At 51.1% G+C, this 12565-nt stretch overlaps 1 protein-coding gene across 4 annotated transcripts; it reads right to left on the bottom strand.

Moving 5' to 3' along the window:
• Positions 1 to 70: 70 nt before the first annotated feature.
• TCFL5 (transcription factor like 5) lies at positions 71 to 11476 on the bottom strand. Of its 4 annotated transcripts, none has more exons than XR_013992248.1 (7): positions 10811 to 11476; positions 9488 to 9671; positions 9050 to 9212; positions 7294 to 7537; positions 5115 to 5256; positions 2287 to 3049; positions 71 to 850 (listed from the first exon to the last, which is right to left on the bottom strand). XR_013992248.1 is itself a non-coding variant. In XM_081033204.1 (6 exons), the coding sequence occupies exons 1-6, from the start codon at positions 11464 to 11466 to the stop codon at positions 728 to 730; spliced, it is 1512 nt and encodes a 503-aa protein (XP_080889330.1). In that variant the 5' UTR covers positions 11467 to 11476; the 3' UTR covers positions 71 to 727. The 4 variants fall into 4 exon arrangements, 2 of the variants coding, with proteins under 2 accessions (XP_080889330.1, XP_080889331.1); XR_013992249.1 differs by having other exon boundaries at positions 7294 to 7534; XM_081033204.1 differs by lacking the exon at positions 2287 to 3049.
• Positions 11477 to 12565: the final 1089 nt, after the last annotated feature.

Below are 12565 nucleotides of genomic sequence, written 5' to 3'. Positions count from 1 at the left end.
ACTTTGTACTGCACTAAAGTCTATCGGTATTATCTGTTGTAATAAATAAAGCCACTCATGTGAAAAACTGTTCCAAACACTACAGTTTATTCCACAAAAAGTAATGACTCTCAATATGGAAGCGAGGGCACCGAGCAACCTACTGTGACAATATTTCATTTATGGACAAAAGTAGGGACATCCTAGAAAGGACATCGCTGGCAAGTTTCCAGCAAAAAGGTTTAAGTAGGACTGCATTTAGCAATACAGTACTACGTGATCGGAAGTCGTTACAAGGGGAGTTGATAAACTAATGAAATAAATTTCCAAACTGCTTCTAGGGAAGAACAATTTAACTTGTTCCAGCTGCTAAGGGGGCATATTTAAAATGTAAATAAAATAAATAAAAAGTAATGTACCTTGTATGACTAAAGCAATTACAAGGGATGTTAATTTTTTAAGTTATCATGTTAAGAAAACATGATGGAATCAGACAGATAATTGAAAAATTACTTACTAATTGTCAAGATGTCTTCATCCTCAATGGTCTAAGAGGACATTAATGGATAAGTATTTTGTTCTAAATGTTTTTACAAAATGTGCTTTCAGAGTCCCCACTGGAGTCCCATCAACTCGAGTCATATCCCTTTAGAGTGAGACTGTCAGAGCAGAGCCCCAGGGCTGTGGAAATGTTTCTGGGCCGGAAGGAATGACCGTCTGCTTCCCAGGAATCAGGATTCAGTTCTGGTCACTTCATCTCCATAGCTGGGCTGCTCTGTAGACTCTCCTGTGTGGGGCACGTCACCAAGGAGTCTGGTCTGGTCAACTTTAGCCTTCTGCCAGTTTTACCGCAAAATACACTCTCAAATTCCTAAAGTCGAGAAATGATCATTAATGCCGAATTCAGACACGAAAACTGCTGTCTTCAAAAACACAAAAGGTGGAAATTAAGAGCTGACCTATCTCCAGAATATATGACAAAATCAGGGGCCATTCACATACTTATGTCACATCTTTTAAGGGAGCATACATATACATATACGTATATATGTATATATGATAAAAATAGGGATTCAAACATTTTTTCAGTTACATTTGCACGTGTTTTTATTCACTTTTCCAACAGATTGTCCAAATGCCTAATTATACAGTAAAGCTGTCTTACATTTTAAAAAGCAGCCATATTTACATTTGTTATTTTTATTGTGGTAAAATATACATCCCATTTGTGAGTGTGAAATTCAGACACATTAGGCAGTCACTGTGGACAGCCATCAGCACTGTCCATCTCCAGAACGTTCCACCACTCCACAGACTCTGTAGCCATTACGTGCCCCACAGTGAGCATTTGCTTTCCACGCACACTGGTGAGTGCTGTGGCAGGCGTGGCCCGGGGGCTGGGCTCTGACCCCAGGCGCCCTGCTGGCGGCTCCGTTTGCGCTCGTCCGCCTCCATCCACGTTTTAAAAGGCCTTAATTTTAATGGCTGAGTGCTCGGTCAGCCTCGGCCTCCCGGAAGGAGAAGCCAGTGGAAGCAGACAACCCGACTCTTGGCAGCCTCTAGGAGACGAAGGTGACGGGCATGCAGGATGCAGAGGCTGAGGGACCCCCTCCCGGACACCGTCCTCCGACTCATCACTAAGTAAGTGGCAAGCAGGGACGGAAGGGGGGACATTCCAGACTCAACGGTACGTAAGAGCTACTAACCAAATGCAGTGCTTGGGTCCTGGCTCAGGTGGGTCAGCTGGGAGCCACCTGGAGAGGCGGGCACCTCCGTGCCCACCCAGGTCTCTGCCTTGCGGCTCCCCAGACCTGGGCTCTGCTCCCCTTGGCACAGGAATAGGAGGCGGGCAGTGACGCTGGGCCTGTGGTCAGGCTTCTCAACAGCCCTTTTCTTCTCAGGATACATTTGGGAAGGAAGTGCTGAGCGGTCCAGGTCCACCCTGCTCTAAAAGAGCTCAGCGAGGGTGGGGGATGGGGTGGTGGGGCAGAACAGAAGTGTGCCTGATGCCGTGACAGGGACATGGGAGGTCACTGGGACAGTCTGTCCATTTTGTGCTTTTTCGTAAAACATAGCATGCTTATACACTCAAATCTAGGCTCATGTATGTTTTATTACGGTACAATAGTTATTCACAGAAAATCTGCCATTAACCATTTGAGAGTTAATTCACGGGCATTAGGCACTTTCACTGCTGCGTGGCCATCACCACGGTCTACTTGCGAAGCTTTTGCACCTTGTAAAACTGACACTCTGTCCACATTAAACACTACGTCCCCACGCCTCTCCCCAGCCCCTGGCACCTACCATCTACTTTGTCTCATGAGTCTGACGACTCTAGGGACCTCACATGAGTGGGTCGCACAGGATTTGTCCTTTGTGACGGGTCTCTTTCCCTGAGCAGTGTCCTCCAGGCCGTCTGTACTGGAGCGCGTGCCAGAACGCCACTTGTTTCTCAGGCTGCGTACTGTGTGCCCTTGTCTGTATGTCCGTTTTGCTTGTCCATCGTCTGTCAATGCACACGGGTCGCTTCCACCTTGGGCTGTCGTGAATCATACTGCTGGAACATTCTGGTACAAGCATCCGTTGGTTTTCAATTCTCTGGCTAAGTACCCACAAGTGGAAAAGCAGGATCGTGTGGCAGTTCTGTGCTGAACTTTCTGAGGAGCCCAGACTGTTTTCCATGTGGCCGCACCATTTCCACCCCCACCAGCAGTCCCAAGGGTTCCAATTTCTGCGCATCCTCCCAACACCTGTTTTCCTGGTTTTCGTAGCCACAACTAATGGGCATGGGGTGTCATCACTGTGGATTTGATCTGCATTTCCCTGGTGATCAGGGACACTGAGCGTCTTTTCATGGGCTTGTGGGCCATTCGCCTATCTTCTCCGGAGAAATGTCTATTCGAGTCCTTTGCCCAGTTTTGAATCAGGTTGTTTGCCTTTTTGTTGCTGGGCTGTAGCAGGTTTATATTTAATTCATGTCCAGGAAGGGCAGTGTAAGTACTCTGCTGTCACTGGTCTAACTCCTGAATCGTCTGGGGTAGTGGGAGCACTCCACCCGTCCACGGAACTTTAAAAAATTGACCACATAAGAAGTCACAATGGAAGTCTCAATAAACTTTTAAAAACTGCTTTTTTATACAGATAGACCATCTTCACTGATCACAATGCAATAAATAAATGTGAGAAACAGACAAAAAGCTGTTCTTAAAAGGACACAAAGAAGCCCCCACATCTGTGGAAAATTAAGAACCGACTTCCACAGAATTCCTATGTTGAAGAGGCAACCAAGGCGATTAAAGACATTTCGAGACAATGAAGCTTTACATCCCAACCTGTGGGATATTTTCAAAGAAGCACCAAGACAGCCATCAGCTTTAAATGCACTGACCAGAAAACGTGAAAGACTGAAAATAAGTAAGTAAACTTCCAACTCAAGACACCAGAAAAACCCTAAGACGCCCCTCGGCAGGCAGGGACCGCACAGCGGCGTCTCCTTCTCCAGATGCCGCCCGCAGGCCACCCGTGTCTCTGGCTTATTCAAAGTACCCCCACATCCTGAATGAGCAGAAGCCTGGTGAGAGTAGGAAAGACTTGTAGAATAAAATGTGTCCTAAAATAACAGGAAAAGCACTTCAGACTCTCATGTACTGTAGCTTAAGAACAAAAATATTCATGCAAGTAAGAGGAGGAAAAGTTGCTGAGGAAAACTGCAGAGTATACACGTGTTTAAGCTGTTTACTTTATAATTCCCCCAAACAAATTGCTAGTTGACATCACTTCAGCCTGTTTCTTGGTGGGTCCTAAAATCTGACATAGAAACAATCTACAAATTCAATGTAATTAAATTTCAGAAATATCCAGGAAGCATAATATATGTAAAATATAATATCCATAAGTTTTTAATCTAGTTCATCTTTGCATATACATATGTATATAGTTAGCAAGGTGTTTTTGTTCTTGTAATGCCTTCATTGTAGTTAAATGAATTATATCAATTACTGACTCAGGTACAGGGAGCCAAACACTCAATCGTTTAAAAAATATAAAAGCTTTATTTTATTAAAATAAGCCAATAGTCTACCTCTAACAAAGAGAATTAAAGAGTTAGCTATATTATAAATAACTATGAACGATCCAATTAGAACAAATCTGGCATAAGTATTGCTTGAAAATGCAACTCGATATACAAGGAAAGTAACGAGATTATATAATTCACAAGATGTAACTGTCATGTGACACAGACAGGGGAAAAGGACAAACTCTGAGCACACAGCCCGAGAATCGGCCGGCGGGGGACAAGTTCTCTCAGCCATCCAGGATCGAGACACAGGAGGCTCTTTTAAAAAAGGTCCCACATTTATCAGACCAGCCTCCGGTCAGTTCTCTAATCAGACTCGTGGTGTAGGCACACAAGAGCTGAGACGAAAAACACCGTCCAGTGCTCAGGCCTCTCTCACTGAGGCCTCATGGCCTGAGCACGAGTTCTGAGGCCAGTACCCGGGACCGAGGCCCCCCGGCAGAGCGCAGAAGCCAGCGCTACCGCCACCAAAGGGGCGGACGGGACTGTCACCCTGAGCACTCGGCCCTACGGAAGGAAGAGCGCTCGCTGGGCACAGATCAGACAGGGTCCAAGCCGTGTGGCTGCAGAGGAACTGAGGTGCTTGGGCCCCAAGCCCCGGGTTGTCCCCGATCAGCCAGCCCATGCAAGCGTCTCTCTTCTCTGCCTTCTGAGTGCACTGAAGCCCAGACTATTTGAAATTTATCTGCCTATTTTTATTTTTATTTTTTGCTATTCTTGCTTCATCTCTTTCACAAAGTTTTCTGAGGGCAAAAAAAAAATCACATCCTCTGAGACCCCTTCAAACCCCAGTATAACCCACTGCATACAGCAGGCGCTCAATCTGTTATGACACTGGGTACTCAAGTCATATCTATGCTGTAGTTTAGTGAATAAATCCAAGCTGTGTTTCACACTCTTCTAATAAGTGTCAATTACACCATTAATGAGTAGAGCTCATTGTTCACACTGGACCAGTGAGTGACATTAGATTTCATGAAACAAAGGACAATGTGGTATATCTTTGGAGGAAAAAATGACATATAAGAACACTGAGAAGTTGATAAATACTAACCTTCTTAAGAGAGTCTCCGTGTCTTTCCTGAATGTATTTCAGGAATGCTGTGGTCCACTGGAGAGTTGTCGCCTTATCAGTCTCGGCATTGCAAAACGGGACTAAAAGGTTCAGCTCATCACAACAAATGCGGATTCTGCGCCTACAGTCAAAATCCAAAGTAATGACATGGAGAAGCTGAAAGCAAGGCAGGAGCAGAGCAAGACTTTGTGCCCTCGAAGGATCAGAACTCAGGGGTCTGGCCACCAAGTGCCTGGGAAGGGCCCCCCTCCTCTCAGGACCTCCGTGTCCAGTCCTGCCACCCTCCCTGGGGAGTGTTCCCTAGTTTCTTCTCACGGGCCAGGAGCAAGGCCAGGGTCACGTGTCCAGGGCAAGTATGGATCCAAGACCCTGAAATCAGAAGCCCAATTCGGTGTGTGTGCTTTTTCTGGGCAGGTCCTTGTTTCAGTCGACAGTTATAAACCTGCCCTCTGTGTGCCCAGGACTCAGTCACCACTAGGATTCCCAGCTTTGATTCTCCAAGGGGCCCTGGTTCAAAGGGAATCACAGTCTACCAGCCTGATGATATCCGGAAACTTGGTCTTGTTCAGGATCATTTAAAACACACCTGGAGTCTTATGACTTGACCATTTTAACTTCCACACATCACACCCAGTAGTACGCAAAGTCCTGTGCAGCTGACACTGGACAACTTACACAAGGTGGTCCTTGCCCCTCATCTTCCCCAGTGAACACTCGGAATTCTTTGGGGACTCGGTCTGGGAAATAGCTGGCATTACCAGGTGTTCTCTACCGTCCAGGCTTGGCGCCATATCAGCGCGTCTAATTCTAGTCTCCAGTCTACATGGTAGAGAATATCTCTATTTTATAGACAGAAACTTGAGGCGAGATGGGAAGAATTTGCATTAGTTTGTTAAACTAGGAAATGGCAGAGTAAGAACTGAAACTTTTACTGTAAACACACAGGACAGGGTTTTCACGTAGCAGGTATTCAGTAAATATTTATTACTGTGTTTCCCCAAAAATAAGACTGGGTGTTAATATATTAAGTTTTGCTCCAAAAGACTCATTAGGGCTTATGTTCAGGGGATGTCCCCCTGAAAACTCATGCTGGGGCTTATTTTCAGGGAAACACGGTAAATAAATGTCACCAGGAACAACACCCTCTGTAACACCCACTGCCTTCAGGGAGGTCCTTCAGTTAGATCAAGTGTGTGCGTCACATATTTAATGGTATCCCACTGGCTGCCAGCTTTAATGTATCCCTTTAACAAGAAACAAACTGCCTTAGCTCAACACTGGGGCTTCAGAGTAGAATGACTTGTCTTGCTCCATGCTGTATTTCCTGAGCCTATAACAGAAACTGGTACAAAGTGCTCAATAAATGACTAAGTTAATTCATTTTACATTAGGGAAAATCGTATAAAAACCCAGTTGCAAGAGAAAAATCAAACGCCTTTTAGCTCTACATCGAGTAGCACCAATAAAATCTACAGATGAAAGGACTTAACAGTTTTAACCTCCTCCTTCCCCAACATTCTTAAAAGAACCAAGCGAGTGACTTGGGGTGCAGGGCACGTAGCCCAGCAGGCGTACCCTCTTCTCACAAAGGCCTGCTGAGAGGCTGGCCCGACTAGAATCTGGGAATGTTCACTTCTGGAGGGCTCCCCCCACCATTGGCTAAGAGGGGCTCCCGGGGCCCAAACTGTGCAAATAGTGTTAAACACCGGCTTGCCCTCTGGGGTCCGGAACTGGCTGCGTGCCCACACGATCAGCCCCTGCAAACTCTTGGGACACTGAGTCTGTGCCAGCAGCGTCTCAGCGGCTCAGAACTCGGAGCGGGAAGTTAGATGTTCCCGCGTCACCCCCAGGAGGCCAGTGGGGGCCTGCACTTGGTAGCCCTGGCTTCTCCCCACACACCTTTCAGATTTTGCCATGTGCTTTCTCTGTAATAAACCAAAGCCTGAGTTCTCCTAATGAGCGAGCAAACCTGGGGGCTCAGGGCTCCCGATCCACCTAGCAAAACAGTCAGTGCTTACGCTTATCCACTTTTCCTCTCTCTGAACACAGAAACGATCCACGACTGTTTTAGACAACCCGCCCAGCATCACTAACATCTGAACAGACCTGCGTGCCCGAGAGCACAGTCTGCAGGGGGCTGGACAGTGCCACGCGTTACCTTCTGTCTCTCTCCATGCGATTGTGCCGCTCCCTGCGCTGAGACCTGCCCCCAGGGGGCCCACTCTGAGCCTGCTCCCCGAGGTGTGACGGCGCAGACTCCAAGGGCTGCCAGGTGCCCTGGGCGGCGGTGCCCTCGCCCACGTTCTGAATCTCTCCGAGGGCTCTTCGCTCCACACTCGTGTCCAACGGACGCATCCTGCCCCGATTCCTCTTGTTTACCGCTTGCTTGCAGAGCGCTTCTTCTTTGCAAAAGAAGAGAACAGCAGTGTTTCCATTTTATTCTTCTTATCCCCATTAATGCTGAATCTATTTTTTGGCATCTTCAACCCAAGATACAAACACGGGCGGGTCAGGAGCACAGAGAAAGGAAGAGGAAGAGCTGTCCACCACAGCAATTCCGTGGGCGCGGTGAGTGCAGCTCCACGGGGCGAACCACAAACTAGACATAAATCCCTAACTCAATTAAAACACTGAAGGTCATGTAATCAGTATACCCGTCATGCCCTTTCATTGACCAACAGGCATTAACTGTCATCTACGAACAGACAGACCCAAAAGTTGTTTGATTTTTCTGATACTCAGAGTGCAAAAAAACCCTGAAAGTATTCTACCGCGACAACTGATATTTTAACCGCAATTCTCAGAAGAGGACAAAACCTAAGTGGTTTAGGATTGAATACGCCCTCACTTTCCAAGTGATTCTCCCCACAGAAGGAGTAATCACATCATAGCTTCTGTTGATGCTACAGAAATACGTAAGTCAAATTTCCACCAAATACAGAACAGCAGGCATCTAAATGGCATGTGTGGTGGCGTGCATGCCCAAGAAGCCACACAAAGCCAAGTTCTCTAGAGCCAAAGAATCACCCAGCACATTTCTTGTGGTAACTTTTCAAGGGAGACACACAGGGGAGTTCACAAGCACTCGTAGTATTTTATTCCTCAAGCTGAGTGCTCAGTACAGTGACTATTTTAATATTAACCTTTATACCTGACAAATATTAACATATGCTTTTGCATAAAATGTCACAAAAACAAGGAGAAAATGAATTATTGCCACAGGAGAAAGCAGCAGCCCCCACCCATCCTGTGGCTCATTAGCTCTGGAAAAGCTCCGGGAGCTGTTATTTTGTTGGACTACTTGAAAAATACTTTGCTTCCAGGGAGGGAGGGACTGCGAGTTAACTTTCAAGGTAAGCAAAGCTTGCCTTCAGCAGTTTCTTTATTTCTAAGACTTTCTGAATCACATTACAGCTTCGTGCCCCCAACTCAATCCTTCGCCCGTCTGCAGATTGTCTCCTAAAGCTTCTAGCAGATTTCAGACTCCTGCCTTGCTCACAAAATATAAAAAGATAAATAAACAAAAAACTACGTGCTTTGGTTAAGTTGAAGATAGCTGGAAATTTATGTAAATTTATCATTTTTCTGTTTACGGAATTTACAATTTTAAAAAGCAGCCCCTGAACTCAATGTCCCCATACCAAGCGTAAGTAGGACATTCAAAATTCAGAAGAATGTTCAAAGTGAGAAGACTGGGTTAGGAGGGGTGGAAGGGGCCGACATATAAAGACACTTTCAAGACCTGTTCAGGTCTATAAACCACCTCTCCCCACTCCAGGGCCTAAGGCCACAAGGACAGACAGGCAAAGGTCAGGCAGGAGCAGAAGTACGTGCTCCCTTTCCACATATTCTTCTTAATCTATTATTGGCCTTTAGATGTTGTTTATGGCATCTCCTTTCGCTTGGTGGCTTACCTCCCACTTTAATCCACACTTGCTCAGGCAAAGCTCTGTTTCTACTGCCTAAAGTCTGCTTAGTGGATTCAATTTCTTGCTGATAACAGAAAGAAAACGCTCTCGGCAATCCGATATCCTGCTGCTTGGCAGTGTCAAGGATAGAACACGAGTTACTAGAACTCTGGAAAAGATGAGGCAGAAAAGGAATTTTATCAACATGCAACTTGCTCTCCTCTTTACTGCACAAACAAAATGCACTGGAAAGAAGTGACGTCGCTGCTATTAGTATGCCATGTGAAGAACTGTAGGTGCCCTCAGGCCTTTTCAATATTCCCAAACCACTAAATACCTCGATTTTAAAAGGTTATTACGCTCAATGAAAAAACAAATCCTTGGGACCTAGTGAGTTCAATTCATTGAACACCAAAGAGCGAGGCCACGCGCATCCCCCAGTACCTGTGTCTGTGCAAGACTGGTGCCCGCGCCGCTGGTACAGGCGTTGGTGGTAAACAACGGGTAGGTGAACTGCAGGGCAGTGGTGGCAGCTGCGGTCTTATTCTTCACTAAGGTCGTACATTTGTTTTGTTGCTGAAGAGGCACGTTCATCAATTCAGATGGGTGTCGAATGAGAGTCACCAAACTGCCGAGACAAAAGCAAACCCAGAACCGTGAATGACGTGTGGCAGACAGCCTCCTCGTACAGAGCATTCATTATGAACACAGAATGGACACTAATAATTCCGACAGCTGTCAGTCACAAAGTGAAGGTCATGCCACAGCACCCCCTGCACGGGGTACCCAGTGAACGCTCTAACCAGATAACTCCACTTGCAGGCTGGAGTGTGACCATCTGATGGCTTTCTGGGACTGCAGATGGGGGCACCGCACCCACCCAGTCTCGAGCGTAAGATCACAGCTCTCCGATGGTTCATGGCTCAGGCCTCAGCCGAGCTGACAGCCGCACCTGTACTCGTCCCAGACCGAGTGCTTGAAGCCTCGCCTCCTGACCGTCTCACCAGCCCAGCCTGACTGACACCGGACGCTAAGCACCCCGGTGCCAAAGGGACTCTCGCTGGACACTGGACTCTCTCCTCCTTCGTTCCTTAGACGGTTCACCTTGCCTCACCTTACTGCTTGCAAATCTGTGTGACCCTCCTGAGTGAAACTGCTGTCCCTCGACCATTGGAGGCTATGCTCTGGCTGGAGCCTTGGTTAATGCCCGTGGGAAACCGAGTCAGTAGGACCAGAGCCAGGGCTTCATTCTAACGAAGTCTGACATTGTGGGAAGGCACGTGTGTGGGACTGCTCCTTGGACAGCCACGTCCCGCTCCCAACACTGCGAAGCACCGCGACCATCGACCACGGCAGCGTAACGGCTACACCCCACCTTCTAGGGGGCTCGCATCTGTTCCGCTGAGCGCCCCGTCGGGGCCACCTCTAGAAACTGGGCGGCCAGCGCCGCGGCGGACAAGCTGCCAGCCTCCTCAGAGGAAGGTGCCGCCGCTACTTATGGCTCCCTGCCCACCACACCCTCGGCACCAGTCTCTTCTGCGGGGCCAACCTCCGAAACCGAGGGGCCACGCCGTAAACCGGGGACAAGCGCAGGGAGGGGGCCGACAAAGTGACGCGGCGCCGCGGCGGACGCTGCCCCCTCGGCCGCAGTGCCCGCCCGCGACGCGCAGTGTCCCCGGGAGGCCTCGCCACGGGCGCCGCCCACGCCCAGACCCCGCGCAGGCGGCCGGGCCGCCCCGTGCGCCCCGTCGGCCGTGCGGCACCCACTTGTTGAGCGCCACGCCCGGCTCGGAGGGCTCGGCGCCGCGCGGCGCGGGCTGGGGCTCGGCGGGGATGCTGTTGAAGCGGTCCTCCAGGCGGACGCGCACGGCCGACTTGGCCCGCGCCTCGGGCGCGCCCTCCCCGGCCGCCGCGTTCTCCTTGCCGGCGCCGTCGGGCGCCTTGGGCCGCGGGGCGCCCGGGCCGGGCCCGTCGGCGCCCGGCGTCTTCTCGGCGGCGCCGGCGGGGGGCGCGCCCGCCTCGCTCAGCAGCATCATGCGCAGCTCCTGGAAGTCGATGTGGCCCAGGCACGGGCTGGCGCCCGCGAAGCCGCCGTCGGCCAGCGCGGGCGGGCACAGCACCGGGTACACGGGCGGCGCGGCCCCGGACGCCGCGAAGCCCCCCGCCGCCGCGCCCGGCGCCGCGGCCGCCAGGAAGGCCGAGTTGAGGCGCGTCTCGAGCTCGCCGTCGGCCGCCGCCGCCTCCATGTGCGAGTACAGGATGTGCTGCAGCTGCGTGTACTCGATCTCCGTCATCTCCACCAGGCTCAGGTCGGTGGTCGTGAAGCTCAGCCCCGCCTCGCCCAGCGCCGCGTCCGCGCCCTCGGGGCCCGCCGGCCCGCCCGCCTGCGCCTGCGGCGGCTCCCGCGGCCCGGGGCCCGACATGCCGGCGCCAACGGCGGGGGTCGCGCGGCGGCGGGCGGGCCGGCGACGGACGTGCTCCGGCGGGCGGCGCGCCGGAAACCGCCGCCCCAGTGCGCCTGCGCCGCCCCGCCCCCAACGGCAGCTCCTCCCCCTGCGCTCCCGCCCTCCCCGCGGGCCCCGCCCTTCAACCGCCCACCGCCCCGCCCCCGCCCGTGGCGGCCGCCCCCAGCCTGCGCGCGCATGGAGGGGAGGGGAGGGGAGGTTCCCGGCCGCCCCGGCCCAGTGTGGGCGGCGCGGGAAGCCGTCCGAGCCCGGCGGGTGCGCGTACGCGAGGTGCTTATCCGAGTGGCGTTCCAGCACGAGCTCACGGAGCCAGGGTGTGCTGTGGGTCACGACGTCTCCCTGCGACCTAACAGTGGACGGGAGAAAAGTGTCCGGACACAGTAGTTCACTGCCCTGAACGTGCCCTGTGCCCCCCTGTCCATCCCCCGCACCCCCCCACACTCCCTGGAATCCACCGGTCTTCACTGTCTCCTTGGTTTTGTCTTTTCCAGAAGGTCGTGTAGTTGGAATCACACGGGTGCAGCCTTTTCTGATTGGCTTCTCTCGCTTAGTCACGTGCATTTAAGGTCCCTCCGTGTCTTTTCATGGCCCGGCGGCACATTTCTTGTTAGTGCTGAGTAACATTCCACTGTCTGGATGGACAGTTTGCTTATCCATCACCCACTGGAGGACATCCTGGTGGCTTCCAACTTCTGGCGATTGTGCATAAAGCTGCCGTAAACGTCCGTGTGCAGGTTTCGTGTGGACAAGCTTCCAGCTCCTTCGGGTAAATACCAAGGAGCCTGATTGCTGGATCCTAGGAGTATGTTTAGCTCTGTAAGAAACCGCCAAACTGTCCTCCAAAGCGGCTGCCCCGTTTGCTTTCCCCACAGTGACTGAGGGTTCCCGTGGCCCCACGTCCCCGCCGGCGTGTGGTGTCGGTGCTCGGGGTCGTGGCCGTCCTGATGGATGGGTTTCATGGCCTGCTGTAGACTCAGTTACAGCTCCAGCTAGATGGCACCATCATGCAGGGCCTGGCATGTTTTCCAGGACACATTTGCTGAGTCAGCAACTGACA

The sequence above is a fragment of the Rhinolophus hipposideros genome, assembly GCF_964194185.1.
Source record: "Rhinolophus hipposideros genome assembly, chromosome: 22".
Classification (NCBI taxonomy): Eukaryota; Metazoa; Chordata; class Mammalia; order Chiroptera; family Rhinolophidae; genus Rhinolophus; species Rhinolophus hipposideros.
This window is presented reverse-complemented; position numbering and strand designations above follow the sequence as displayed.

Coding starts and splice junctions, on each gene's coding strand:
- TCFL5 (XM_081033204.1), bottom strand. CDS start 11,466: ATGTCGGGCCCCGGGCCGCGGGAGCCGCCGCAGGCGCAGGCGGGCGGG. Junction 9,672..10,810: donor CCGGGCGTGGCGCTCAACAA/GTGGGTGCCGCA, acceptor TTGTCTCGGCAG/TTTGGTGACTCTCATTCGAC. Junction 851..5,114: donor ACGGAGACTCTCTTAAGAAG/GTTAGTATTTAT, acceptor TCTCGACTTTAG/GAATTTGAGAGTGTATTTTG.